This window comes from Patiria miniata, unplaced genomic scaffold, assembly GCF_015706575.1.
Source record: "Patiria miniata isolate m_02_andy unplaced genomic scaffold, ASM1570657v1 HiC_scaffold_17, whole genome shotgun sequence".
NCBI classification, from domain to species: Eukaryota; Metazoa; Echinodermata; class Asteroidea; order Valvatida; family Asterinidae; genus Patiria; species Patiria miniata.
The window spans coordinates 10715627-10743182 of record NW_024037055.1 but is presented as its reverse complement, the minus strand read 5'-3'; the positions used below and the strand labels follow the sequence as shown (position 1 = coordinate 10743182).

The window sequence follows — 27556 nt, the reverse complement described above, 5'->3', positions numbered from 1 at the left end:
AATACGATTAAAATGCTAACAGCAAAATTTCGAACAGATTTATCTGGAAAATGCAAAAATCTATGGGCCTTGAAGAGCCTTGACTCAAAATTGCAAGGCCCTGAACCCTCAAGGCCAAGGCCAAGGCCAAGGCTATTGCCCTCAAGCCTCGAGGCCAAGGCCAAGGCCCTAAAATCCAGCCTTAAGGCAGCCTTAAGGCCAAGGCCCAGCATCAAGGCACTACATCACTGTAGTGTACACTGTCTTCCTTTTTGACCCTCGAACTCACAGATTTGCATCCAAGTTTGAATTCTTTGTGTTGTATGAAAAGTCAAAGTCCCAAAGTCTCATCTAATTTCATGGAGATGGTCTGATTTCGAGTCATGAGTCACAGAGGTGCAGTTTTAGTCTGAGTCGAGACGACATTTCATTTATTCAAAACCATAAAGAATGGTTTACATCAGACCATCATTTTTGAGGAGCGTGATCGCGCAGGCGCTCCTACAGTGATACTTAGTTATTCCAAGAAGCGCCAAAAAAAAATAACAAAATAACACTCCCAAAAATTCAAGAGGATTTTCGAAATTGGACTGAAACATAATCAGAGCTGATGAAAGTGATTTGTTTGTAATAACTTGTACAAAACTCACCTTTTATGTCGCAACCCCCCAAAACCCAAAACAATGCAACAGTACCTCAATTGAACATTTTATACTATGTATATGTACATGTACAAGACATGCACAAACGAATCGCATACATGCATATATATGTACATAGAATGTAAATGTCATGTACAGTGGTCAAGCACATATGGCAAGTAGTTCTGGGTAACTGCTCTCTGTCGCTAAAAAAATAACAGCCAGAACAGACTAGGAACAATTTAGCTACAGCATGGGCCTATAGTTTAATGGCCTTCATACGCTGTGTTTGCACTGGAACCCACAAGGAGGATCGAAGGGGGATCTGATCCCGCAAGGAGGATCAAAGGGGGATCGACGGCAAGTGTAAACGCGAAGTGGATCGGGGTCTGATCTTGATCTGATCCTCTTTTCTCGATTCCCCTTTGGGTTCTCGATTCCGTTTTAGTTCTGAAAGTGTTTTGGTCATTCCAAAATGATTAAAACTTCAATCTTAAACAGTCTTTTTAAAATTCTATGAAACCTATGTTTTTGTAATTTTGAACATTATCCTTTCGTAGAAAATGCGGATTTCTTTTACGCATTTTTCAATTGATGCCATACAAAGCAATGGGGTGTAGCATATTATGTGCATCGCGGTGACCTCGGTGCACGCCGTTATTCTTGTGTTGCATTTTGTAGTCTTCATCACTATTTTACCCCCAAAAGATTCTCTCAAAAAAATTGAACAAGATCGATTGCAAGTTTGGTGACTCCAATAGCCTGGATAGCTGGTTTATGTTCTCTTTATAGAATCAGGGCCCATACCTACACAATCGCCGTGAAATCGCCACCCACGACAAGAGAACTTTTCATATTCCCAGTAAATGTCCAATTTTCTTTTGGAGTTAAATACCGCTAAATCTATATATATAAGAGAGAGTTTAACTCGGCCTCCGAGACGATGTTTGCTCATGAAAGGATCCCAGACCGCGGGCTCCCGCGGCCCCAAAATCGCTCCACGTCCGTGGAAAAATGCGGAGGGTGTCTTCCGCCGGGTCGGACACTTCGGGTCGTCCTGATTTTCCCGTACGGACCGGCGATCCGTTTCGTCGATTTTTCGTGACTGCGTTTTGCGCAGGAATTTGCCGTCGTGTGCGCTTTCACGTTGACTGCCTGGCCGCCCCCTGTGCTGGCTTTTCTGCGTGTCTAGACTGTGCGAGGTCAGCGAGGTCAACGTAGGGGTTTCGTTTACGTGTTCTACTCGGCCCTTCTGCAAAAGCGTTCACCAAACGTTAGTATGTGGTGACCTTGGTAAAATATTTTTTGTCCATGGTGCGTGGCCACCAAGTGTCCCTATTCTTTCATATGCTTCGCTTGCCGCCCCTGCGCCGAGTGCAACGAATACTCAGAAGGACTACTCATTAGTATGCCTAGCGCGGTTTGACCAATCGAAAGTCTACACTGCGTGGTACTTCCCGGCTATGCGTAAAACCGTCACTGGCAACGCGTACTGCAGCCTGCTCCACACTCTGGAAACGAGGTCGAGTCTACAGTGCTCGCTATTTGAAGCACAAGCATGTGACGTCGCGTGATAGAGTGCTGTTGCTTCCATAATGTGTTTACAGCTCCATGCTTCCACTAGCTCTATGCTTCCACCAAGGCTGAGCGTTGTGCTGCACGTCACAGTCAGTGTCGCGTTATAATTTCGGGGGCCTGTTTGGGATCAACAAAGGGTCGATGCATTGCTTCAAATATTGCGATCTTGAACGCAGTCACAAAAAAATCGACAAAACGGATCGCCGGTCCGTACGGAAAAATTAGGACGACCTGAAGTGCTTGATTTGGCGGAAGAAATTCTCCGTATTTTCTATGGACGTGGAGCCATTTTGGCGTCGCGGGAGACCGCGGTCTCGGAACCTTTCAGGAGCGAACATCGTCTCGGAGGCCACGTAAAACTTGCTCTTATATAGATGATTGACCAACTTGAATAAAAGTTGAATCGACTTTTTCCTCGCAGACGGTCTCGCAAATTGTAAGAAGTTCAAGTTTACGTTTGTTGAAGAGTCCAATACTGAAACTTAATTATGACCTTCCTCCATCATTCACACCGTTTGTAAGTTGATGGTAACACTCAACATTTCCATTGCAAATGACAACTTCACGTTTGATTACATTATGATTTAGTGTCAACACTGTACAATCAGCCTTCGCCTGTGTACTACGGTAACCTTTTCACTACGTTCTCCCGGCAATGCCACTGCCTCACAAAATGCCAATTTAACAGACCAACGGGAACATTTACAGACAGTTATCAGGGTACATAATTATCATGTGCGTAAATCGGTGGGGAACAGGGGGACCCCCCCCCCCACATTTTAAAGCGGGCACATTGTTTGGTCCCCCCCCCCCACACTTTTTCTTCCCCGAATAAAAATTGTAGCCTACTATAATGATTCTATTGCTCAGAATACCGTGTAGCTGATTCAATTACCCCAAGCTCGAAAATGATGTTTAAAAGATGATCTTTTGCTCAAATTGGTTTCAGTGGTCAGAAATTGCCTCAGATCACACCACAAAAATTGTTTTTCTATAACTGCATGTCTCCTCAATGATCCCCCATTTACATTTAACTGCCCACATTTTCATCCCCAACACTACGCCCTATATACCCGATCTATGGTCGGGTAAATCAGCTTGTAGTGTATAAACAAGTGCTCTGAAAAGCAAGTTAACTTCATCATTCGGAAAGCATAGCTTATACGTACAGTGATATCATTCGTGGACTAGTGTGGACAATGTGTGGAGGACTGATGAAGATTACGACAAAAAATTGGGGGACCAGCATTATAAAATATTAAGTAAATCATCCTTTTTTGATTTATTGTAATAGGCAAGCAATGAGAGGGGCAGAGTTGGAACGACAATCTTACGTTTCTGCAATGATTCACGTGCAAAAATGGCCACCTTCTGCGCACACTCAATGACCTTCCTTCCGTTGTAAATAGGGGATCGAAGGAGGATCCGGATCGAGTGTAGACTTGATGACAAGTCGTTAGATAGTCGTATTTTGTCCGTGAACTTCAGTCGAACTCCATCGGCGTGGCTGGTATAAGACTCCATCGGCCGGGTTGCGACAATTGTAACGACTTGGCGATTACGTTCTCGCACCATTACTCATATGCGTGCAGCGCAATACATATGCAGTGCATTTTTGCGGCGAGATCCAACGGGGCACCGCTATGCAAATGAGGACTCATTCATTCCGTCACATGGGGAGTTCTTCTCAATACATCAGGGACATGTTTGCAGATCTGGCGACGTTTTAACGACCAATACACTTAGCTAGGTCAATTGTGTATTGAAATAAAATATTTGAGTCGTGTACCCGGTATGCCCTATAACGATTTTTGTAATGTTAGACAAAACAAAGTACATGTACAAACCCTCGAAGAAATGAGAATGATCTTCCGTGGCGGCCTAGAATATGCTCGGCAGTCTGAACCAATCGGAGTGCTCGCATAGAATTCGCTAGCGATTCAAAATACTCCCATATGTTGTGTACAAAATTGAAAACGTATTCGCCAAGTCGGTAATTGATCATCAATAGTCAGCATCATTTGGTCTGGGAACCAGACTACGTGCATTGCCGGCAGCAACTTGGCACCAAGTTTAGATCGAGTGTAAACGTGGCACAGTTTATTTGCGATTAGCTTCCCTGTGGTTTTATGACAACCGCAAGACCCGATCCCCTTTTGCCAGATTGAGTGTAAACGCAGTGATAGTCAAGCTTCATGACATCGTAAAAAATGTTATGCAAACACTATTGGATACAAAATCTGTTAACCCTAACCCCCAGGCCCTTTTGGCTAGGAGCCATCCTCAATCCTGCAAAATCCTCCAAATGCCACTATGTAAAAATCGGATGCAGCCACAATCCTCCAAAATCATCCGTTATATCTGGAATTTGTTAAGTGGAGGGGTGACCATTGCCTCAATCCTTCAAAATCCTCCAACTAACCCGGGTTGAGGCAGTGCCGATGACATGCAGAAGCAGTGCAGATGATATCGGGCATAATGCAGGGCTCACTAAACATATACTCGGTACAGCCTATGAACTCGACATAATGCATCCTCCAGAATCAACCGACAATTTTTGAATAGAAAAAAACCCCAGGAATGTTAAATTTACTTGTGGATTATTTAGTGTTTTATATTGTTGAGTTGCCATTTTTCAAAGGTCAGGGTCACAATAATCCTCATGTACATTTAGAATCTTACATTTACGGAGCAAATGTTGAAAAATGTGTTTGCCAATTCATAAGCATGATGATTACAAAGGAAACAGAAGTTTTCAAAATACATGTTTACAATGTACAATGTAGTTAGGTGAGTGTTGGTTTCTTTTTTTCTTTTCCAACCATTATCGTTCTGTGAAAAACAAGACAAAGAATGCAATTATGAAGAAATCTTATCTGAGTATGGTGGCCCATACGTAGAAAAGCCATGGTGTGTCAAATAATAATTGAACCAGCTGACGTCAATCAAACCAATTTGTGAGCCTTTCTTGGCTGTCATTGATGTACATGTAGCTCAAATCCCTGCCACTCGCGAGCTTTCATGGAATGAACTTGATTTGAAAGAAACGCATCTTGAAGTTGGCCTACTGTAGGCTTTTGTGTATTGTGTCTTCCATGCAGTTCAAGGGCTTCACATTTCACTCACCATCAATTACATAGGTCAACAACATGTACATGGTCAGTTCAGCTGACACAGATTAACATCACAATATATAATATTCCAGCTGAAAGATTGTACATAGACCATTTTTTTTATGCCAAATATGGCAGCACATTATGCACATATGGCATAAAGTGTTGCCACATTTCTATTGCTCACTTGAGACAGCGGTACGGTTCTTGTACATGTAGGTGCCCAGTATATGGCAGTAAATATGCAGTTTTTATATGTAGAGTGCTACGTGCATTTTTGTGCAATCACCATTGTAGATCATTTCAGTTCACCAAATCTGTGCACCCTTATGATGATTTTACAATTAATAAAGTATATTTCCACAAGGAATTATGGTTTTGTTTGGGTAAGTTTTTTTCACTAGACTACCAGACAATGTAAAATGTATAATTTAACAGTGAATGTAAATGTACATCTAGCTGGATACTGTACCAGTGCTTATCAAATGTTGACAAAATTCAATAATATAATGACACAAACAATGTGCTGAAGGTAACTAGCTATTATTGTTTTCTCATTTTCATCACTGTTACCATAGGAACATTTTTTACCTCTTTATTCACAGTTCTTCCACCAAGAGTTCCCAGACAGCCAAGCTGCGCTGTTTTCTGAACTACTTTGACAGACTGGCTGACATTGATGTGAATAAGAGCTTGACTGGACACATATCTTACATCAGACAGGTCAGATATTCCTATCACTGAAAGCTCAATATTATGGAGTTACCGGTACTCAGAGCATATGTTGAGTTTTGTTGGAATTTCAGATGGGGAGATTATTTTAATAAATTGGGGTTTTCCCTTCACCAATGTAAGTTTACATTGTGTATGCACTGTACATGTACATGGATATTATGTGCAGTCCCAGAGCTTGTGAGAAAATCACATCTGCTGCTTTCTGTTGCTGATGTCGATTGCAACTTGACTACTGAGCTTACCAGGTTTGTCTGGCTAGTTCAAATCTGCAATCAATAGATAATAATGCAACTGTATTTTGCTATTAAGTGACAATCAGTTGAGAACTACATGTAGTCAATATCCATATACACCTGTTTTCAAAGTACTTATGTACCAGCTGTAGGATTTTCATCTTGACATGTCACTAATAGAAATATCACAGTGATTGTTCAATAAACTTTCAAACCTAGGTCTTTTGTCATTGACACTATTAAACCAAAAAAAGCTCTACTTCCTGTTACAATGTACACGCCTTTCAAAAAAAAAGGGTGAGTCATGTCAGTAGGTCGGAATGTTTTGTGTGGGCTTATTTAATGGAGAATTCACAATGTGAGTTGCAAGACACATGCCATGCCTTACTGCAGACCACAAAGCTTCCTTGGTGGCTTTGGCTGGGATCACCTCGTCTATACCCCTGCCTACTGGAGCACAGTGCTATGGTCTGGCGAGTCCTGCTTCCAGCTCTACTAGTCTGTTGGCCGAGTTTATCTACAGAGATGTAGCCACAAAGAGTATCTTGAAGAGTACTCCATTCCATCAACGAAACACCGGAGGTCTGGAATCATGGTCTATGGCTATTTCAGCTCTGTATTGGTGACCTGGTGCAGAATGACAACATCAATGCAGCATTTAATATCCATATTTCCTGGATCATTTTAATCTGTCTGCCTGCCATTTTTTGATCAGCCCTGAGTTCCAGTTCTAGCAGGATAATGTACTACCACATACTGCTTAGATTGCACTGGAGTATCTGGCTCATCCAACCCTAGATTTCATTTCAACTGATTAAGGGCAGTTGGGAGTTCAGGTTGATGGAATGGCTGCCTATCTACCGGAGAATTTGTGGAACATGCTTGAAATGCAACTCTATTGGGAATTTCCAAATTCCCTAGTGGATTTAGTATGGCCTGTACCATCAGATCGATGCAAGGCTTTTAGGGTTGGTGTTGCCAAGTAGTTTCAAAGCATTGACACTGCCAACTTGGATCACCAGGCTATCCTCCATTGTTTGTGCACACAGAAAAAAAACTATAAAAAAACCAGAAAAGTCATCATTCTGGACTCATGAACACTCTTTTGAATTAAATATACCATTCAAGGAACATGTAGGAATTGTATTCAGATATTGTATTGCTTTTTCTGTCATGTCTGATGAAAAAAAAAGGAAAATCAGTGTTGTAAGAAAGGCCAAGAGCTTTCAGGTGAATACATCCAGATATGTTTGCACATGTGACTGGTGTACATGTACATGTACTTCACATGACATTTTTGCTGGTAATTTGTTTTGGCTCACCAATTCTTTTAATAACTTCAGTGTCCCTCCTGAGCAGGCAACACAGTGCCATCTAAAATTCCAGCTCTGAGTTTATAATGTCAACAGTGTTTGAAGCATTCTTCTTTGCGTCTTGTTGATAGGTTCTCAAGGAGGATGAGACCATTTCTTTGGAGGAGTGGTTGGACAGCAAGACCCCACTCTGCCCCCTCACTATCAAGCACGAGGGTCTGATAGAGAATGCAGGCAGCCATGCACTACAGGTAGGAGCAAATTTGTTCAAGAAGTGATGGTTGATTAATCATTATTTTTTCACGCTTGCATGCTTATATTGAATTGAAGTGTTAACAGTCGACCAGTCCAACAATCATCCACTGACTTGTGTTCAATGGCATTCAATCAAACTTGCTTAATGATACTTTATGGACTCACCACACACTTACCCCCTCTGTTTACACACATGGTCAACTACCATTTTTTTTTTACTTAAAATGTCCTTAGTCTAATCAGAACCATAATCTAAATAGTCTAAATTCAACGCCCCATCACATTGTTAAGCCTACATACAGAGGTCACACATGCACTTCATAAAACACACCGTCAGTCAGTACATCAAGCAACACATTTTCTGTAGATACGAATTCATATGGGAAACTTTTCTCCGCAGGTTGATTTTGCCAACAGATTTCTTGGCGGCAGCATACTACTTGCTGGCCGTCAGCAGGAGGAGATACGTTTCAGCACCTGCCCCGAGCTCCTGGCTTCGCTACTCTTCACAGAGAGCTTGCAAGACAACGAGGCAGTAGTTGTCACAGGCTTTGAACAGTTCTCAGAATACTCAGGCTACAGTAGCACCCTCAAGTTCACTGGAGATCACAAGGACTATGCAAAGGTGAGGATAGTGCGAGGTTTGGTCAAGTCCATCATAGGTCCTCAAAGTCCATCACAAGTCAATCCAAAGTCATCCTGTCCCAAGTCACAGGCTGTGTTTAACTTCAGAATTGACTTCCTGCATATTTGTTGTCCAGAAGTTAATCATCTATTCTTCGATGTGTACAAGTTATACCACACAAAAATAAATGCAAGTCAAAAGCCTTGCCAATAATTTTAAAATTCAACTGAAATAGCCTTAAAAAATGTAAAAACTGCAGAGTCTGCATCACCTAGTGCAAATTGAATGCTGTTTGGCAATGTCTAAAATGGATGTACTGCCGATAAAGCAGTTGCATGCACACCAACATCAGCCTTTCTGTATTGTGAATTTTCCCCTCATATTTGTTATAAATTTGGTTTTCTGTAGGTTTTTGTTTTTGGAGGGGGTCATATTTTTTAGCAGCCAAACCTTACCGAGCCAAATCCATGTCCCCCTGTCCTTCCCAACAAGCAAAGACAAAGCCGCCAAACCTTACCAAGCCAAATCCATGGGCCCCCCTGTCCATCCCAACAGGCAAAGCCAAAGCAGCCAAACCTTACCGGCCCAAATCCATGGCCCCTCCTTCCATCCTGACAAGCAAAGCCAAAGCAGCCAAACCTTACCAAGCCAAATCCATGGCTCCCCTGTCCTTCCTGACAGGCAAAGCCAAAGCAGCCAAACCTTTACAAGCCAAATCTATGGCTCCCCTCTCCATCCTGACAAGCTAAACCAAAGTCAACCAAACCTTACTGAGCCAAATCCATGGCATCCAGACAGGCAAAGCCAAAATCAGCCAAACCTTACTGATCCAAATCCATGGCTCCCCTGTCCACCCCTACAGGCAAAGCCAAAGCAGCCCAACCTCACCACGCCAAATCCATGCCCCCCCCCTGTCCATCCCGACAAGCAAAGCCAAAGCAGCCAAACCTTTCCGGCCCAAATCCATGGATCCCCTCTCCATCCTGACAAGCTAAGCCAAAGTCAACCAAACCTTACTGAGCCAAATTCATGGCTTACCCGACCATCCCGACAGGCAAAGCCAAAATCAGCCAAACCTTACCGAGCCAAATCCATGGCTCCCCTGTCAACCCCTACAGGCAAAGCCAAAGCAGCCAAACCTTACCGACCCAAATCCATAGCTCCCCTGTCCATCCCGACAGGCAAAGCCAAAGCAGCCGAACCTTACCGAACCAAATCCATGACTCCCCTGTCAATCCCGACAGGCAGAGCCAAAGCAATCAACCTTACCGAGCCAAATCCATGGCTCCCCTGTCAATCCCGACAGGCAAAGCCAAAGCAACCAAACCTTACCCAGCAAAATCCATGGCTCCCCTCTCAATCCCGACAGGCAAAGCCAAAGCAGCCAAACCTTACCGGCCCAAATCCATGGCTCCCCTGTCCATCCCGACAAGCAAAGCCAAAGAAGCCCAACCTTACCGAGCCAAATCCATGGCTTACCCGACCATCCCGACAGGCAAAGCCAAAGCAGCCAAACCTTACCGAGCCAAATCCATGGGCCCCCCTGTCCATCCCAACAGGCAAAGCCAAAGCAGCCAAACCTTACCGGCCCAAATCCATGGCCCCCCCCCTTCCATCCTGACAAGCAAAGCCAAAGCAGCCAAACCTTACCAAGCCAAATCCATGGCTTCTCTGTCCTTCCTGACAGGCAAAGCCAAAGCAGCCAAACCTTTACAAGCCAAATCTATGGCTCCCCTCTCCATCCTGACAAGCTAAACCAAAGTCAACCAAACCTTACTGAGCCAAATCCATGGCTTACCCGACCATCCAGACAGGCAAAGCCAAAATCAGCCAAACCTTACTGATCCAAATCCATGGCTCCCCTGTCCACCCCTACAGGCAAAGCCAAAGCAGCCCAACCTCACCACGCCAAATCCAGGCCCCCCCCTGTCCGTCCCGACAAGCAAAGCCAAAGCAGCCAAACCTTAACGGCCCAAATCCATGGCTCCCCTCTCCATCCTGACAAGCTAAGCCAAAGTCAACCAAACCTTACTGAGCCAAATTCATGGCTTACCCGACCATCCCGACAGGCAAAGCCAAAATCAGCCAAACCTTACCGAGCCAAATCCATGGCTCCCCTGTCCACCCCTACAGGCAAAGCCAAAGCAGCCAAACCTTACCGACCCAAATCCATAGCTCCCCTGTCCATCCCGACAGGCAAAGCCAAAGCAGCCAAACATTACCGAGCCAAATCCATGGCTCCCCTGTCAATCCCGACAGGCAAAGCCAAAGCAGCCAAACCTTACTGAGCCAAATCCATAGCTCCCCTGTAAATCCCGACAGGCAAAGCCAAAGCAGCCAAACCTTACCAAGCCAAATTCATGGCTCCCCTGTCAATCCCGACAGGCAAAGCCAAAGCAGCCAAACCTTACCGAGCGAAATCCATTGCTCCCCTGTTCATCCCGACAAGCAAAGCCAAACCAGCCAAACCTTACCGAGTGAAATCCATGGCTCCCCTGTCCATCCCGACAAGTAAAGCAAAAGCAGCCAAACCTTACCGAGCGAAATCCATGGCTCCCCTGTCCTTCCCGACAAGCAAAGCCAAAGCAGCCAAACCTTACCGAGCCAAAACCATGACTCCCCTGTCCTTCCCGACAGGCAAAGCCAAAGCAGCCAAACCTTACCGAGCCAAATCCATGGCTCCCCTGTCAATCCCGACAAGCAAAGCCAAAGAAGCCAAACCTTACTGAGCCAAATCCATGGCTCCCCTGTCCATCCCGACAGGCAAAGCCAAAGCAGCCAAACCTTACCGAGCCAAACCCATGGCTCCCCTGTCAATCCCGACAGGCAAAGCCAAAGCATCCAAACCTTACCGAGCCAAATCCATGGCTCCCCTGTCCATCCCAACAGGCAAAGCCAAAGCAGCCAAACCTTACCGAGCCAAATCCACGACTCCCCTGTCAATCCCGACAGGCAAAGCCAAAGCAGTCAAACCTTACCGAGCGAAATCCATGGCTCCCCTCTCCATCCTGACAAGCTAAGCCAAAGTCAACCAAACCTTACTGAGCCAAATTCATGGCTTACCCGACCATCCCGACAGGCAAAGCCAAAATCAGCCAAACCTTACCGAGCCACATCCATGGCTCCCTGTCCATCCCGACAGGCAAAGCCAAAGCAGCCAAACCTTACCAAGCCAAATCCATGGCTCCCCTGTCTATCCCGACAGGCAAAGCCAAAGCAGACAAACCTTACCGAGCCAAATCCATGGCTCCCCTGTCTTTCCCGACAGGCAAAGCCTAAGCAGCCAAACCTTACCAAGCCAAATCCATGGCTCCCCTGTCAATCCCGACAGGCAAAGCAAAAGCAGCCAAACCTTACCAAGCGAAATCCATGGCTCCCCTGTCAATCCCGACAGGCAAAGCCAAAGCAGCCAAACCTTACCAAGCCAAATCCATGGCTCCCCTGTCCATCCCGACAGGCAAAGCCAAAGCAGCCGAACCTTACCGAGCCAAATCCATGGCTCCCCTGTCTTTCCCGACAGGCAAAGCCTAAGCAGCCAAACCTTACCAAGCCAAATCCATGGCTCCCCTGTCAATCCCGACAGGCAAAGCCAAAGCAGCCAAACGTTACCGAGCGAAATCCATGGCTCCCCTATCCATCCTGACAAGCAAAGCCAAAGCAGCCAAACCTTACCGAGTGAAATCCATGGCTCCCCTGTCCATCCCGACAAGTAAAGCCAAAGCAGCCAAACCTTACCAAGCCAAATCCATGGCTCCCCTGTCAATCCCGACAAGAGAAGACAAAGCAGCCAAACCTTACCTTGTGTATCTTGGATCAGCTAGTGCAGAGGGTGATCGGAGTTTGCCTAGGCCTTTGACGCAAACCTGTCCGTGAGGCACTCTCTACAATGCTTTGCAGGTGCGTGTGTGATTCTTGTCTGCATCTTTCAAGTGTCCATTGGCGAGGAGCGATAGAGTTACCAGTGACAGTACAGTGCTTGGGGCGAGTACTTCGGCCAGTAAGATGGTTGAAGGTTTTCCAGGCTATTCTACTGGAGTGTGTGAAGTCGATTCCCTGGACTGTCTCTTCCCAATGATTTCTGCGCTTTTTGTCAAGGCAGTTTGTCAGGTCTGTAGCCTTTGTAGCTGTATCTTCGCCTGGTTCAGCTTGGAGAAAGGCATCGTAGCATGCATCACACTCTTCATCCCATGCAGGGATGTATCTGCGTTAGTGTCCATGAGGAATAGCCTTCTTCGTCGCCTCAATGAGAAGTCTGTGGAGTGCTGAGTAGGCTGTATCTAGGTTGTTGGGGGTGGGGTAGGGTATGTTGTCAAACCCCAGCATCTACAAGGCTTGTGAAATTGTCCCATCTGGCCTTGCGAAAGTTCCACCTTTTAACGGGTTTGGTTGGGACAGGTTTGATTGGGTTGTCGGGGATGATCAAGGATGGTCTGTGTTGTGATCTTGGAAACTGATCAAGGATGGTACGGTGAAAAAGAGGACCATTCGGGTTTACAAAAGCCAGATCCGGGTTGGAGGTGGTGTTCCAACGGCCAGAATGGAAGCTGCCAGGCTGCTTAGAGTCATAGAGGAGGTAGATGCCAGTGGCCGAGGCCCAGTCTTCCAGGGTTGTACCATCTTGATTGGTTGAGCGGTATCCTGATGTTGTGCTATGACAGTTGAAGTCTCCGGCATACATGCAAAGAGGGCCATAGGAGGGGAAGGAGTCTCCATGAAGTCTGGAGGGAGGTGATACGTAGACATTGAAGACAGTGATGCCTTCAACTTTCGTTGCTGCCCACTCCACTTCCAAATCTGGAGGACACACTGCAATTGCTGCCCTTTTTGCTGTGTTGTTTACAAACGTTGCAATTCCATGGGTATTACTCTTAGTGTAGGCTGCCAAGGTGTAACCTGGGACCTTCAGGAGGGAGGAGTTGCTGAAGTGGGTCTCTTGGAAGAGGATAACACTGACTTTGTGGGTCTGTGTCAGGTGCTCGATGACAATAATCTTGGCCTTTGTTTGGCCTTCAACATTCAACTGCAATAGGGAGATGCCGGCCCGTATGACACTTGTAAGTGACCACCCTGAAAAGGGCGCATGCTCCAGGTTGGCTGCGGCAGCTGAGGTTGCATTATTGAGGATGTACTTGCTTGACGGTACGGGAAATTGCTGTAGATGATTCTGATTCTGCTTCTGATATCTCTGTTGTTGTTATTCGCCTGACAGAAGTCAGTTGACAGGGCTCACCACGTGGAGGTCAACAACTGCATCTACTCTGAAAGACAAAGCCAAAGCAGCTCAACTTCACCATGTAGACACAGCCCTACCTCAAAATGACAAAGGGAAAGCAGCCCCATCTCACTAGGCCAAATACATGTACATGGCCTTACTACCCAAACAAACAGAAAGGCAGCATGCGGATTTGGACTTGGTTAACCAGGATTTAACTGTAATAACATAACACTTAATGTTGACACGCAAGGAGCAGCGTCAATTTCTTTTGGCAATACATTGGAACGCCGCTATAACGAACATTGCGGGATCCACAAAAACGTTTTAAGCTGCTGGTGCTCCGATACTCACTTTTCAATGAAAAGCACCCTTCAGAACTTCACCCTGCACATGTGCCTTCTATTGAATTATGTAATTGCAAAGTTTTTGAGCTTACTACATACAGCAATGGGTGGCTTTCCCCTTCTATTCCTTGGGAAAATAACAGGCACTTGTCGCTCTTCTATTAACATTTTTCAACAACAATGTTACGTTTTGTACACAAAAATTGGAAGCCAAGGACAATGTTCGGTATAGCCAAATGTTCGGTATAGTGGTGTTAGGTATAGGGACATTCCACTGTAGTTTATCTTCGCCCTGCCATACCCTTGGCCTTGAAACATAATGTTTTCCTAAATATCTGACCATATCATTCCTGCTTTAAACCCAAGGGTAGTGCATTTGCTGTATATTGAATTCAGTGTATGGAAGCTGAGTTGCAGCATTGCTGAAAACAATTTGTCTTTTTGTGGCACAAATCATGAGGACAGTTAAGTAACTCTAGTCATAATAGTTTAGGTATATTGTTAATGTGTCATTGTAAAGAACTCCATTTTCACAGTTAAATCTACTGTAACCATATTGAAGCTGGTTCAAACAATTTTTATCATCGCAAGTATTCACACAGTAAATATGAATACAAATAAAAGGATTAACAAGGAATGTTCATGCATTGTATTTTTTTTTCTGTTTGCAAAAGGAACTTTAATTTTTTTTTTAGACCTTCCATGTTGTGTCAGCATAATTTTGTTCCATCATAATTTTGTGTCTTTGGAAAAAGTAAACATGATATACAAAGAAGCAAGTATTTCTCTGATGTCATTTTGTACTTATTCTTCAGAAAAATGAATGTGGTGACCTGATCAACACTCTCATTGCAATTGACGCCATGCCGTGGTCAGGCTACCTGCAGAACCAGTACAAACCAGAGCACATCTTCCGCGAGTTAAACAAGGCCTACGTGGGCTTCTGCTACCCAAAGGCTTCCGTAGAGACTAGTGTTTCTATTGGCCAAGAGGAGGTGGACAGTGGCAGCTACCATGACGCACTGGACCAATCCCTAGTGTCAACAGATGGTGCTGATTTTGAGACGGCTTCTTCTGGGGATGATCACAGTTGTAAGTTTCAGTTCCTTGTTGTATACTTGAAAGGCATTACAAGCACATGAATGTTATAAGACAACCAAGTTTTCTTTGGAAAATAGGATACTAGCCCAAATGCCATACAGATCATATACTGCATTGGTTATGACAAGTTTTAAACTGATTACTGCATTCCACAGCTTTTGTGCTTAGCATGCCATGTGAAGTTGGGCCTTGGACTCTGTTATGCGCATTTGTTTGGTTACACAGAGCGGTATAAAGCAGTCAGACCAGCAATTGGCATGCTAGCTTGCTCGCTTATGGAAAACAAACAAATGGCTACACCAATGTTCCATTGCTATTGCATTATTACAGGTGGTTCTTACCAGAGAAACCATTTGTAAAAAAGGCTTCATTTTGGTTGAAATTTTTAGGTGAGTCTTTCTCCAACTCCACGCTTCAGGCATTTGGAAGCTCCCTAAGCCGAGCCATCACAGACATTGCCATCAAGGACGTCACAGGCTCCTTCCAAAGGCCCAGCCTTCCCCGTGATGAATCCAGCCAGAATTCCCTCAGCACAGTGCTGATGATGTCCAACAACTCCACCCCTGTTGATGAGGTCAGCCAGATGGAGTTACCAGGAATCCCAGGAGAGCTTCCAGCACTGGAAAGCTATGCTACAGGGCTTGTCCAGGACGTCCTGAAAGAGGCAGGAGCAAACAGATTTGAAGAAGCTGGAAGTCAGGGGGTTGGAGTCACTGAAGAGGATGGGGAAGGAGATGCAACCTTGCAAGATGAAAACCTTGAGCTTCATGCTGAGATGTTGGTAAACAATATCATCTCAAATGCTGTTGTTGTGGTCAAGGAGACCAATGAGCAGCAAATCCCTGATGAGTCAGATGCTGGCTATGATAAGGAGCACAACAGAGATGAACCATCAGAGCTTATACAGGTCATTGATAATGCAGCATTTGGCACTGCACTGAATGACATCGGGTTGAGTGAGAGCAGTACCACTCTCACCTCACCACAAAAGCATAGCGAGCCCCAGCACATGACAGAGTCCCACAGTGGTGAGTCTCGCAGCAGCAAAGGTTCCCTTGCTGACTACAGTGTCATCTCTTCTGCCTCTGGCCAGTCATCTGACAGCTTTGTCAAGCTCAACGGGGATGTTGACTTGGGATATCGACAACGGCATCCAAACCAGGCTTTCTCCACTGAAGTTTTGGCTGCTGATATCATGCATGATGCACTGGCAACACTGCACAAGCATTTCAACATCCGCTCAGGTATCCCGACCACCATCTCCAATGATTCCTTGGACTTCAGCGAAATCCACTCTGAGATGTCCATGGCAAGAGATCGCTCAGGTTCCTTTGACATACTCACCAGCGGTGATGTCAGTAGCAGCCCATCTTTGTCGGAGTACGTAAGAGTTTCCAAATTCAGCCTGGATGGTTTGGCAGAGGATGTCATGTCTTCTGCCTTCCAGCAGCTGCAGCAAATTCTCCAAGAGAAGGCTATCAAGGATCTGAATGGCAACCAGAAAAAGGAAACAATCCCTCTGTCATCTGATGTGAAAGATAATGTCGGAAATCCTCTTAATAATAATAATGAGGCTAGCGACTACAAGTACCTAACTCTCGCCCAGGAAGATGTCAAGAATGGAAATACGCTTCCAAGCAGTATTCATGATGCTGTAAGTCAAGAGGGGCATCAAAGACCCTGTACAGCCAATAACTTTGCCGAGAGATTGGTCGGGGAAGTCTTTAACGAGTCCCTACATGCATTACAAAATCGGAATCTTGTGAGCAGCAGGGGCCGGCACCATGAAGACCCCAGCACTCCGCCGCCATCCCCAACAGATCCAGTGGAACTTGAGGCCAGCGTGCACACCTCTCAATCCATTGATAAGTCCCTGGTGACCATCTCGGAACAGCCAGCCATTGAGGAGCCACTTTACTTTGGAGACAAGCGACTGTCTGTTGATTCGTCGGGCACAGAGAGCAGCCAGTCTCGAGAGGCTCGCATCAGGGAGTGCGCTGAGCAGCTGGTTGCACGGACGCTGCCTGAATCCATGAAACTCCTTGGAGGGAGTGCCCAGACCACCAGTAGCTCGAGCTCCCGCCGAACCTCCAGTCCTAGGGGCTCCATACCTAACAGCTCCAATCGGTCCAGCATGGACTGCTTCACCGAGGACCTACTGAAGATTGGTAACATTGATCCAATGGGAAAAAGGCCTAGCCGTACTGAGGAGAGCCTGGCCTTCTTTGCTCAAGAGATCAAGAGGATGGCAGAAGCTGAGGAGAAGTCATCCAAAAAGCAGAAGGAGGACTTTGCTGACTTCACAATGGAGCTGCAACGAGGAAGTGCCAGAGCCCAGCCTGATGAGAACACTGCAACATCAAGGCACTCCCTGGAAATGCTAGCTGACCGTTACTCCGTCCAAGTCGTATCTGATGTATTTGTTCAGCTATACGGCGAGCCATGGTCAGAAGCCATACATTCTGTTGAACAAGAAGATGAGATTGTGCAGCAGGATGCAGTCAAAGACCAATCTCCATGCCACCCTTCAGAGCAGGACCTGATGACCATGGCTTCCAACCTGGCAAACTCAATAATTGAGGCAGCGCTCACGATTTACCGAGAGGAGCATCTGCATGTACCGGTACACGCTCAAGTCAATGCTGGGAATTTTGAAATGGGCACTGTCTATTCAGAGAATGAACACTCCTCTCTTGAGGAAGCTGTTGATGATGTGCGAATGAGCAACAAGAATCTCAGACTGGAGGAGTTTGCATCTACCACTGGCCATCAGGTCATCCAAAAGGCTTTTGCTGACCTGCCCAATTTGCTGAGGGACATAAAAAGAGTTGAGCAAGAACGTGATGAAGAAGGTGAGGCACTGATGCACATACCTCAAGGATAAGGCCTGATACAACTATTTGGGGTTGCTGGGTTGCCAACTATGCTGTTTGCTCGGAATCGCAACAACATTTATGTAGTTCAAACATTATAGTAATGTAGGGCCAACCGTAATCGAACTTAACATCAAAATTGCGTAATGTGTCATTTTCTTAATTTGTTATTAGTTTTGGCATTGTGCTGAATTTGTAAAGTTCATATACAATTAAATACTCTTTAAAAAGACATTTATGAGGGAGATGAAATTTTGTGAGGAAAATAGCTTTCGCTATCCTACCCTTTCTTTTAAAACCATGATGCATATCGATATCAACAGTGCCCCTACCGGTAGTTGCTAGATAAATGCATGGTCTTAAAAAAAAGTGATTTTTTAAATTTAATTTTAAACCAAAATACTGTCCATTATTTTCACACACTTCAGCAGCAAGAATATTTTCAGAAAATATGTTTTAAAGTGAAATTCATGTCATGAGTCTTCTAATTTCTTCCAAATATGTAAGAACTTTCAATACTTACTGAATCTTTCTTGTGAGCAGTGGGGCCAGCAGGCCAGAGGCCAATCTCAACAGGCAACTGGGGCTGCGGGGCCTTTGGCGGTGATCCCCAGCTGAAGTCATTGATCCAGTGGATGACTGCATCGCATGTGGGCTGCCCACGCATGATGTACTACAGCTTTGGGGATGAACGAGTAAGCCGGGTAAGAAAGGGCTCTTGATCAAGGAGCATAGGGCAACTAGTGGTCAATTTGGGTCTGTCTTTTTTTAAAGGGAATGTTCAACATTTGCTTTTGCTGCGATTTTTAGAAATAAATGAATTTGGAGGATTAGTATGTTATAGCAAAATAAATGTATCACGTTTTGGGCTTGTAGATGCTGGAGGAACCAAGAAAACCTATCATGTTCTTGAAGTCTGGTTCGCTGACCACACTTAAGATGAAACGGAGCAATTTATAGACTTTGGGGAATTGTTAGGTCAGAGAATCAGTCTAGCAGGCTTGTACCCCTTCACAGGTGTGTAATCAATTGCAAAGAAAATGCGGAATAACCAAATATAAAAAGTGGGAGCAGTTTTTGAAAAAAAGCCAGTTTTTTCCAACGCTGGTTGGCCGACCAGCGTTGGAAAACTACAATTTTCTTGAAAATGTCGGCAGGAGCTACGATTTTACAGGATGCTTAAGACTGTCATTCCCTAACAGTAACAATCCAGTAAGGTATTTTGTTCTAATTTGATCATTTCGATTTTTCATGTTTACAAATGTTGTATCTTCCCTTTAACGGTTGGATTACAGATCCACTACGAAGTAAAAATATTTTGAAATTGCTACTAAAAGTGTTGGTCTCTATGTTCCCAAAAAGAAACAACAACAACAACAACAACATAACTTCCCAAGTGAACAATGTACTTTTGATTCATGATTAAACATGTAATCATAGCCTCTGACCATAGGTAGAGAAAGAGATGCTTGTTTTGTATGCATGGCCTTTCAAAATTCTCAATTGTATTCTTACCTACATGTATACGTATTCACATCCTGCAGTTAGCCACACACATTAATCTGGCAAAATGATATTGGTTGGAAAGGGCATTTAAAAGTAGAATATAAACACCCGGCACACAACCATACTTTTAAAAATTGCCGTTTTTGTGCTATTCTTGCTAAAACGAATTTCGGGTGTCAACATTTTGACTCTCAAAAATTGAGCTGTTTGGGTGCCAGTTGTGATTCCAGTCGCACACGTCGCAACATTGAAAATGTTTATTAAAATGCATGTGTGTTCATCTGTTTGACAAATATAAGGGCTAATTTACACTGAAAAACCACCCAGTATTGTTTTAGATTAATAATCAAATTACCACAGTTTTGTCAGTTGTTCTGGGAGTTTACTTGTGAGCAGGCAGCACTGCCTGATGCATGTCAAGTGCATGTACGTGTACAAAACTGGTGCATTGCGTGCAGCGTGGGGCAGTGCAGGACAAAGTCAACACTCGTGTATTTGTGCTAGAAGTAGTACTTGTGAGCACATGTATACAGTACTTTTTGTCCGATATCTTGGACACAAGTTGGGGGGAAAACCTTGTCCAAGAAGGAGATTTACTTAAGGCTGGAATAACGTATACGTATGCCACAAAAGGAAGTAAACAGCCAGGGTTTTTCGTTTTTTTTGTCAGGAACAGTAAGATATTAGATTAGTTTTCTCTCAACAAGACCTTTCAAAAAGGATAAATAAACAATCAAAAACAGAGAAATATTTGGTGATTTCAGAATAATGTGTCCCTTTAATGAATTTGGTAATATTGGTTATAATTTGAACAATGAAGAGAAGTCCGAGGTGGCTGCCATATGTGTTCGTGTTGGGAAAACATCGCCCTCATGAATACAAAGCTTGACCAGATATGAAAGTCCATCAAAACTATCAGATCGAGAATAGCTGCAGTTGAGGTCAAACTATAGGAAACCACAGAGAAAATGGGCCTACAAAACACAGAGATTGAGGAACTAAAGACATAACTTTCTGGAATAGAACCATGCCGACTCCAAGTAAAGTTTTAAGAATCTAACCAACGGTAATCATCTCCACATTTGTCAATTAGTAAAACAAATTGAAGATTTGTGGAATCGTAACAGAAGAAACATCATCATCTTTCATGGTATCCCAGAAGGATTGGAACGCGACCATTCCTGATTTCTTCAAGACACACATGAAGGATGATGACCAGATAGAAATTGAACAGGAACACCTACATACCGGTCAGCAAACCAGGTCAACAAAACTTATCCACGACCCATCCTCTGCAAACTTCTTTGCTTCAGGGACAGACAAAACATACTCAAACAAGCTTTTAAATCCCTCCGGAACAATCCATACATAGGAGCAAAAATCTTCATTTCTGATGATGTAAGAAATGATGTCCGGAATGCCTGCAAGCAGCTGCGAGACGACAACCTACCAGCAATTCGATGCGATGCCCGGGTGCAGTTTGCATAAGTTCCGTGGTCTGTTCCACCTGTCATTACTTACCAGCTACACAACGGTGTGAGCCTTCTGAGTTCATCAGCTGAAATGTAAATCTAGTCAATATTCATTAAACTTTCTCTTCAATGTTAATAGTACGATATTTGTTCCGCTGTACTTGGTGTCATTTGATATCAGACCAATTACACATATATTTCCAATATTAATCATGGCTATGAGGCTTGATCAGACTAATGTTGACAGGGATCCTTTGTTCAATAATGTTAATTACAACATAGATCCTGATTTTAATGATAATTTCCCTGATATTACATGCGATATTTTAATCTTAATTATAATGCTAAAATATTACACATCAATGCACGAAGCCTGACTAAACTTTTTCCTAATCACAATTGGATTTATCAACCTGGCTTAAAGATGAAAAATCGTGCTTTAATTCAACTTCCCCATTTAAATATTGAGGGGTTTTATTGACAGGACAAAAGGGTAGGTAGTGTTGCATTGTATCATCCTACTTACATATTAGAAATAACCTAACATAATGATATATGTATAAATAACCCAAATATTGAATCCTGTTTCAGTTCAAACTTATGAATGGCCTGGTGCCAACTTGCATTCATTCAAATATCTTATTATCTGCTGATGTTCTTTCATATTCAACAAGAAATTCATCTGGAAGTACAGTAATTAGTATTAAATCCATAATCGAACCACTAGTTTAAAAATGGACCTTTATAACATGGAATCAAACCTCGGAATAACCTTTTATTTCCATTAAATTTAAGTTTACATGTCTATAGTAACAATGGATATGGGAACAGGTGTCCATCTCAATACCTGGTCGCTGCAGTGACTTGCTGACCAGGTCTGTCTTTCCAAGAAAGTTACTTCAGATCACAGAACGTTTCGAACTGATCTTATATACTGACGAGTGACCTGGCATCATTGACTGAATACGGGTGTTTGTTGATCATTTTTTAGCGATATATCGTTATTATATAGCGATATGAGTGTCTTGCGGATTTCGGCATAATTCTTGGACAAGGCTCTTGCTGCAACACTCCACGCAGACCACCTGGTTTTTGATACACTCTGTACCAGATGGTTCACCTTCATATTTCCCAAGAAAGTGGACCATCGCTTTGGTGATGCAGACTGGAAGGTATATATGGACTGCAAGATTCCAAAAAAGTTCACCGCTGTAAGAAAACTTTTGACCACGGCCGAGCCCACCAAATGCAAGCTATGGGCAGCCAGCCAGACTGTTTACTTCACGAAATCTTGCCTGAACATGTGTCCTATGTTGATTGCATTGTCATAGGCTTGTAATCGGCAGTTGGCAATGCATATTCTTCGAGACTGGAGTGTCTCTTGCAAAATGTCAAATAGGTATTTGCCATCATGCTGCTCTATTAGTATGAAGTGCAAGAATCTTTTAGTCACAGTTCCATCTGAGTGGCTTATCAGAATATTACAGGTTACTGGTCAACATCAGCCATGTCGGGTGCAGGATCAATACTGATCCCATAATATTTGGCATCCTTGATTTCAGACACTATTTCAGATGTCACCTTTGCTGCCAGAATTTCATTGAACCTGTGGCATTTGGTCGAGGAAAGATAACGTACGTGTAGGAGACGTTACCTTAGCAGGATTTTCATGTCTATGGAGATACTCGGATAGAAAGGGGTTGAACTCCGCTAACATTTCTAGACAGCCGAGGTAGTTTCCATTTCTAGGGCAGCCTAGGATTTCAGTGCCACCAGAGAAGGGTAACCCCTGCTCAGACAGGAAGCTAATCACTGCAATGATCTGCCTTTGGCTTCTCTGCTTTGTTGACATTTAGTATTGATTTTAAAATAAGTAAGTGAACAATACTTATCTACTGTTTCATTTTGCACATTTTGTTACCTATAATATCATCAGTATGAAGAATATTAAAAAGAATTTAAATTGGAAAATACCATGGTGTTCTTAAAAATCTAGTATTTCTGTATGTGTCTTTCATGTATATGCTTTGGTTCTGTCTCTACATAGTGGGTTCCTTCCAGCCATTCCACTATTTATGCTCAGATTATTAATAATTTAGCTTCTTGTGCATGTAGCCGGGAATAAGTTTTGTTACATTTGTATGCATACAGCCCTACAATTATTATGCTACTTTTCAATCACTTTTTTCCCCACTTGCAGCTACAGCGTGTGGTCAGTGAGATCACCTCCAGACAGTGGACAGTGGGTGACCTCTTGAGAGCAGTACTTGACCATAGCTGGTTGACCCTTAATGTGGATGCAGATCCTCTCAGTCTGTTTGAACGCATCATCAACAGCGGATGATATCCACAGCTTCTCTCCAAACTATTAGTCTATGGACATCTCCTGGTAATTGCATAATTTAAACATTAATGTGTAAATTACATGTAAGTCATTTTTTCCCTAAAAAACACTCCTGCAAATTATACATAATTAAGTTTTTCAAAAGATTATATATTTAGCTTATGGTAGAAATTGCTTAAAACCCACAGTTGTCGTGTGTTTCAAATCATGGACATTTGGGAAGTAAACAGCAGAATGATTTCAGGCATTTTGAGGACTAGTGGGTCAAATTGAACTAAAATCATTCTTGTGATGTGCGTAGTCCAGCATGCAAATTTCATGCACTTTGTGGTAGAAGCATAAAACTTGTCGCATGTACAGATATTCTTGTTTTGTTTAAGTTCATTTATTTCAATACTGTCCTTGGAAAAGGAAATGTACAGTGTTTGTAATAAGTTGAAATACAGTATAACAGGTTCATTAAGTCTCATATTATTACACAAATGACAATATTTAGGCTTGGGTGAAGCAAAAATGCTTTTGTGCCCTAATCTGAAATGAGTTCATACAGGTTGAGATATTTTAAATGAGCTCATTTGAGCTCATCTGAATAGTTCAGTTCTCTTGTGTTAAGTTGAAAACACTTGCAATCAATCAAATACATTGGCTCACCTGTTGAGTGTAGATTTACAGAGAAAAGTCCAAATGCATAAGCTCAATGCATAACAATAGAAGTTCCAGCTCTGCGTTTATGGATAGCAAGAAGCTTTACCTACATTTTCCAAATAATTTAAAAAAAAGAAGGTCACAAATACAATTACTCAAAAAGTCGTTGGTGTCAGCTAATGAGGAGAATTTTTAAAATCAAGATTGCCACAACACAGTTTTATTTACAAAAATAATTTTACACAATTTGATTTCTATTGAGCATATGTATTTTCCATGCTGTTGAAGAGTCACTTTTGTTTAATAATTAAAAAGATAAAGCAACATCTTAGTAAGTGGTGGGCGCCATGGACAACAGGTCATGTTATCAAAATGAAAGTGTTCATTATCACACCACATAACTTGAAAGCTACACTTGATGTCCTAGATTAGGGGATGTTTGGTTGTAGACCAAATCGAAAGTTCTACGCAATTTACAAGTGTAGGTCCTTAAGTACAGGATTTTTGGCTATTGACAAGGATCTTCATTTTGAAAAATGTAGGGATCGAGACATTTTTGAAAATAGGATTGGCATGTTGACAGTGGTGGATCCGATCATGAGTTAGACACACTGTTATGCTTGTTTTAATAACTGTTGGAAATCTACACATAGCCACAAGAAAGAGGATAAGGCATCATCCTCTCCAGATTAATGAAGGTTAATGTTAGAAATGGTGGCACCAAGGCCACTGAAGGCTAAACCTGAGATGGCAGCAGAAATAATTGTGTGAACAAAGAAAAATTATAATAACGTGTTGTGACAAATGGCATCTCAATTATAAAAACAATAAAACTTAAATATTAATTTGCATTGTATATAGTGGCTTAAATGTTCAAATTATGTCATATAACATGGTGCTGTTGTTTGTTTTGTTCGTTATTTGTTTCATCTCCACTCATTGAATGTGAAAATATTGCTTCATAATAACCAAACAACTTTGAAGTGTAAACTGTGTAAAATACTCTGCTTTATGGCTCCCTTGGGCAGTTAGGTAGAGACAGAGGCTGCGCTGGTAGGGGTTTCTTACCCCTGATTGGAGGGTCAGGGGTTCACATCCAGTCACTTACCATGTGTGTATACATTTACTTACTTTTCACATCATGTACAGTATGTGCAGCTTGTAATTGTGGTTTACTGTAAACTTTAACATAGTGTTAATAAACAGTGATGCATAAAACGTTTTGAAAGGAAACTAAAAGAAACCAAAAGGTATTTGTGCTGTGTGTAGATGATTTTGGGTGACAAAAGTATTCATTTTGTGCTTAGGTATATATATTTATCCAACAGCCTTGCTCATATTAGTTTCATGTCATGTTGCTGATGTTGTTCAGTTCTAAGATTATTTTTTTTTTATTTATCTGATTTCTTTTGTAATAACAATGTGGTGCTTATATAGCGCTTTATCTAAATTTGTATTCAGCATTAGCAATTTGTTTTAAATTGGAATTTCAAATAGTTAGTCAAATGTTTTAAATACAGCTATTTTTGGCTATTTTACTTAGAAATAATGTATTCATCTTGAATTTGTATTGAATATTCATGGTCATATCTATTGACACCCTGGCTCATGCTGCCATCTTTTGTTACTCTTTCTTCAGTGTTTGAGGAATTTAAAAACTTTTATTGAGAGCCTGATATATTGCAGAAGTGCACTTTGGTTTGCATGTTTGAGTTGAAGGTTTTTTGGTAATATTGTGCATTTGTCAAAAACATGGATCATCTGAAATGTTTTTTTTGTTGAAAAACAACACAGTTTGTATTTACGTATAAGAGCATTCTTTTTGGATGCAACAAAATTGTTTAAAATCTTAGGATGCATATAGCAGCTAACCTGTTGAAGTTTTAGCTCACTGGATTCTGTACATTTTGAGAAAACTTATACACAATGTTGCGTCTTGAAAGAGGATTCTATTGAAAGCGCTTCCAATTCAAAAGATGTTGTTTGATATTTTGAATTCTAGCCTCTCGTGTACAACCCCTAAATAGTTCTTGGGACATGATTCTCATTCATTCGGTGTATGTGACGTTGTGGACCCACTGCATGGGCAATTTGTAAATCATCACATTACAAAAACAAATGTGCCTGTGGGCTCACTGTCTTAAAACCACCTTCAATGATCCTTCATTTCAAATGGACTAATTTCACAGGGTATGTGGTACTAGTCCTATCTTCACTTTGTGCAAGGTTTACATTGGTAGGTTTGTTTCAGGTATTTACTAATGTGGACCAATTCCATGAGGTTACTTAGCACACAAGTTTGCTGAGCATAGAAGGATTATGAAAATATTCTCTTAAAATGCATGATTATCAAAAGTGGAAACTAAACTTTCATTAATTGTGAGCCTGGGGAAATGCAGCATTACTGAGACCAATTTCTGTGGTACGAAAGATTAAGGAATACTGATTGGAATATATACGTTTAAGAAGAAAGCTAAATATAACCTGTACATTTAATTCTCTAAGCATTTAAGTTTATGGGGAAAAAGAATGTTGGTTTTCCAACTAACTTATATTTTTGTTTCAATTAATCATGCCCACCTCTTTAAAACCTTAAGTAAATGTTAAATTATACATATTTAAGTATAACATTTATTATATAACATGTTTGCTCTATTATTATATGTCTTAATGGCAGTACTTATCTATTCACTTAAAAAATCAGTGTTTGAAATACACATTTGAAAAATATTTACTTGTAGGTCAGGCAATGAAGAATAAAAAAACATACTGCACATTGATTAATCAATACAGAATCACCACTGAAAAATTGGAAGGAATTCATAAACACATACCTTTTTTTCATTTTGGCACTGTATCAGTGTTGAAAATTATTTAAAGGAATGTTAATGTTATGACATCAAAGTTTACTTACATGTATAGTGTTTCCTCGATACTGTAATAATTTATTACATTGATCATGATGTACTTAATTGTGACTAGATAATGAAGATAAAGGAGCTAAATTGAATGAATTTTGAATATTTGAATAGATTTTTCAAACGGTGTGTTCTAACCCCCAAACACTTTTGTGAGGATTGTTTTTAGGATTACGCAAACTTTATCTCTAGAAGACTTGACAAGTCTAGTCAAGCTGGTCAAACTATGATCCTAACTGTTGAATAGTATACAAATATTGAATGCTTCGAGTGGGGTAGTAAAACTAGCCTCACGAGGTGAAGCCGAGGGAAAATAGAATGCTCCATGGATCACCGAGGGAGGCTAGTTTTACCTCACCATACCACGAGATAAAGCATTCAATATTTGTTTTATTACACTTCACCCACAGATTCTGCTTGGTTTTAAGATTTTAAATTATTTAAATCTGAACACAGTTGAAATAAACTTCAATTTCAATACAAAATTGGTGGAAAATGTATTTCTCTCTTCCAAACTACCCCTTCACGAAATGTTTGAACCCAACTCTGTGGCGCGCTCTCTTTGGAACAAAACGCGCTACGCACAATGCGCAACGCGCACACCAGCATGCATTTGCACACAAATACCGCGCCGTGGAAATAGTACTTTGGTTGCTAATGGTATAG

At 42.3% G+C, this 27556-nt stretch overlaps 1 protein-coding gene across 2 annotated transcripts in view; it reads left to right on the top strand.

The window, feature by feature from the left end:
- The window catches only part of LOC119723809, a 56228-nt gene extending 29242 nt beyond the window's left edge, over positions 1-26986 (top strand). For both annotated transcript variants that reach the window (XM_038194681.1, XM_038194680.1), the window contains exons 4-10: positions 5917-6034; positions 7724-7843; positions 8248-8472; positions 14847-15123; positions 15522-17984; positions 18549-18709; positions 23184-26986. In XM_038194681.1, the coding sequence (XP_038050609.1) occupies positions 5917-6034; positions 7724-7843; positions 8248-8472; positions 14847-15123; positions 15522-17984; positions 18549-18709; positions 23184-23327 (3508 nt within the window). In that variant the 3' untranslated portion in view covers positions 23328-26986. The remainder of the gene's footprint in view (positions 1-5916; positions 6035-7723; positions 7844-8247; positions 8473-14846; positions 15124-15521; positions 17985-18548; positions 18710-23183) is intronic.
- Positions 26987-27556: the final 570 nt, after the last annotated feature.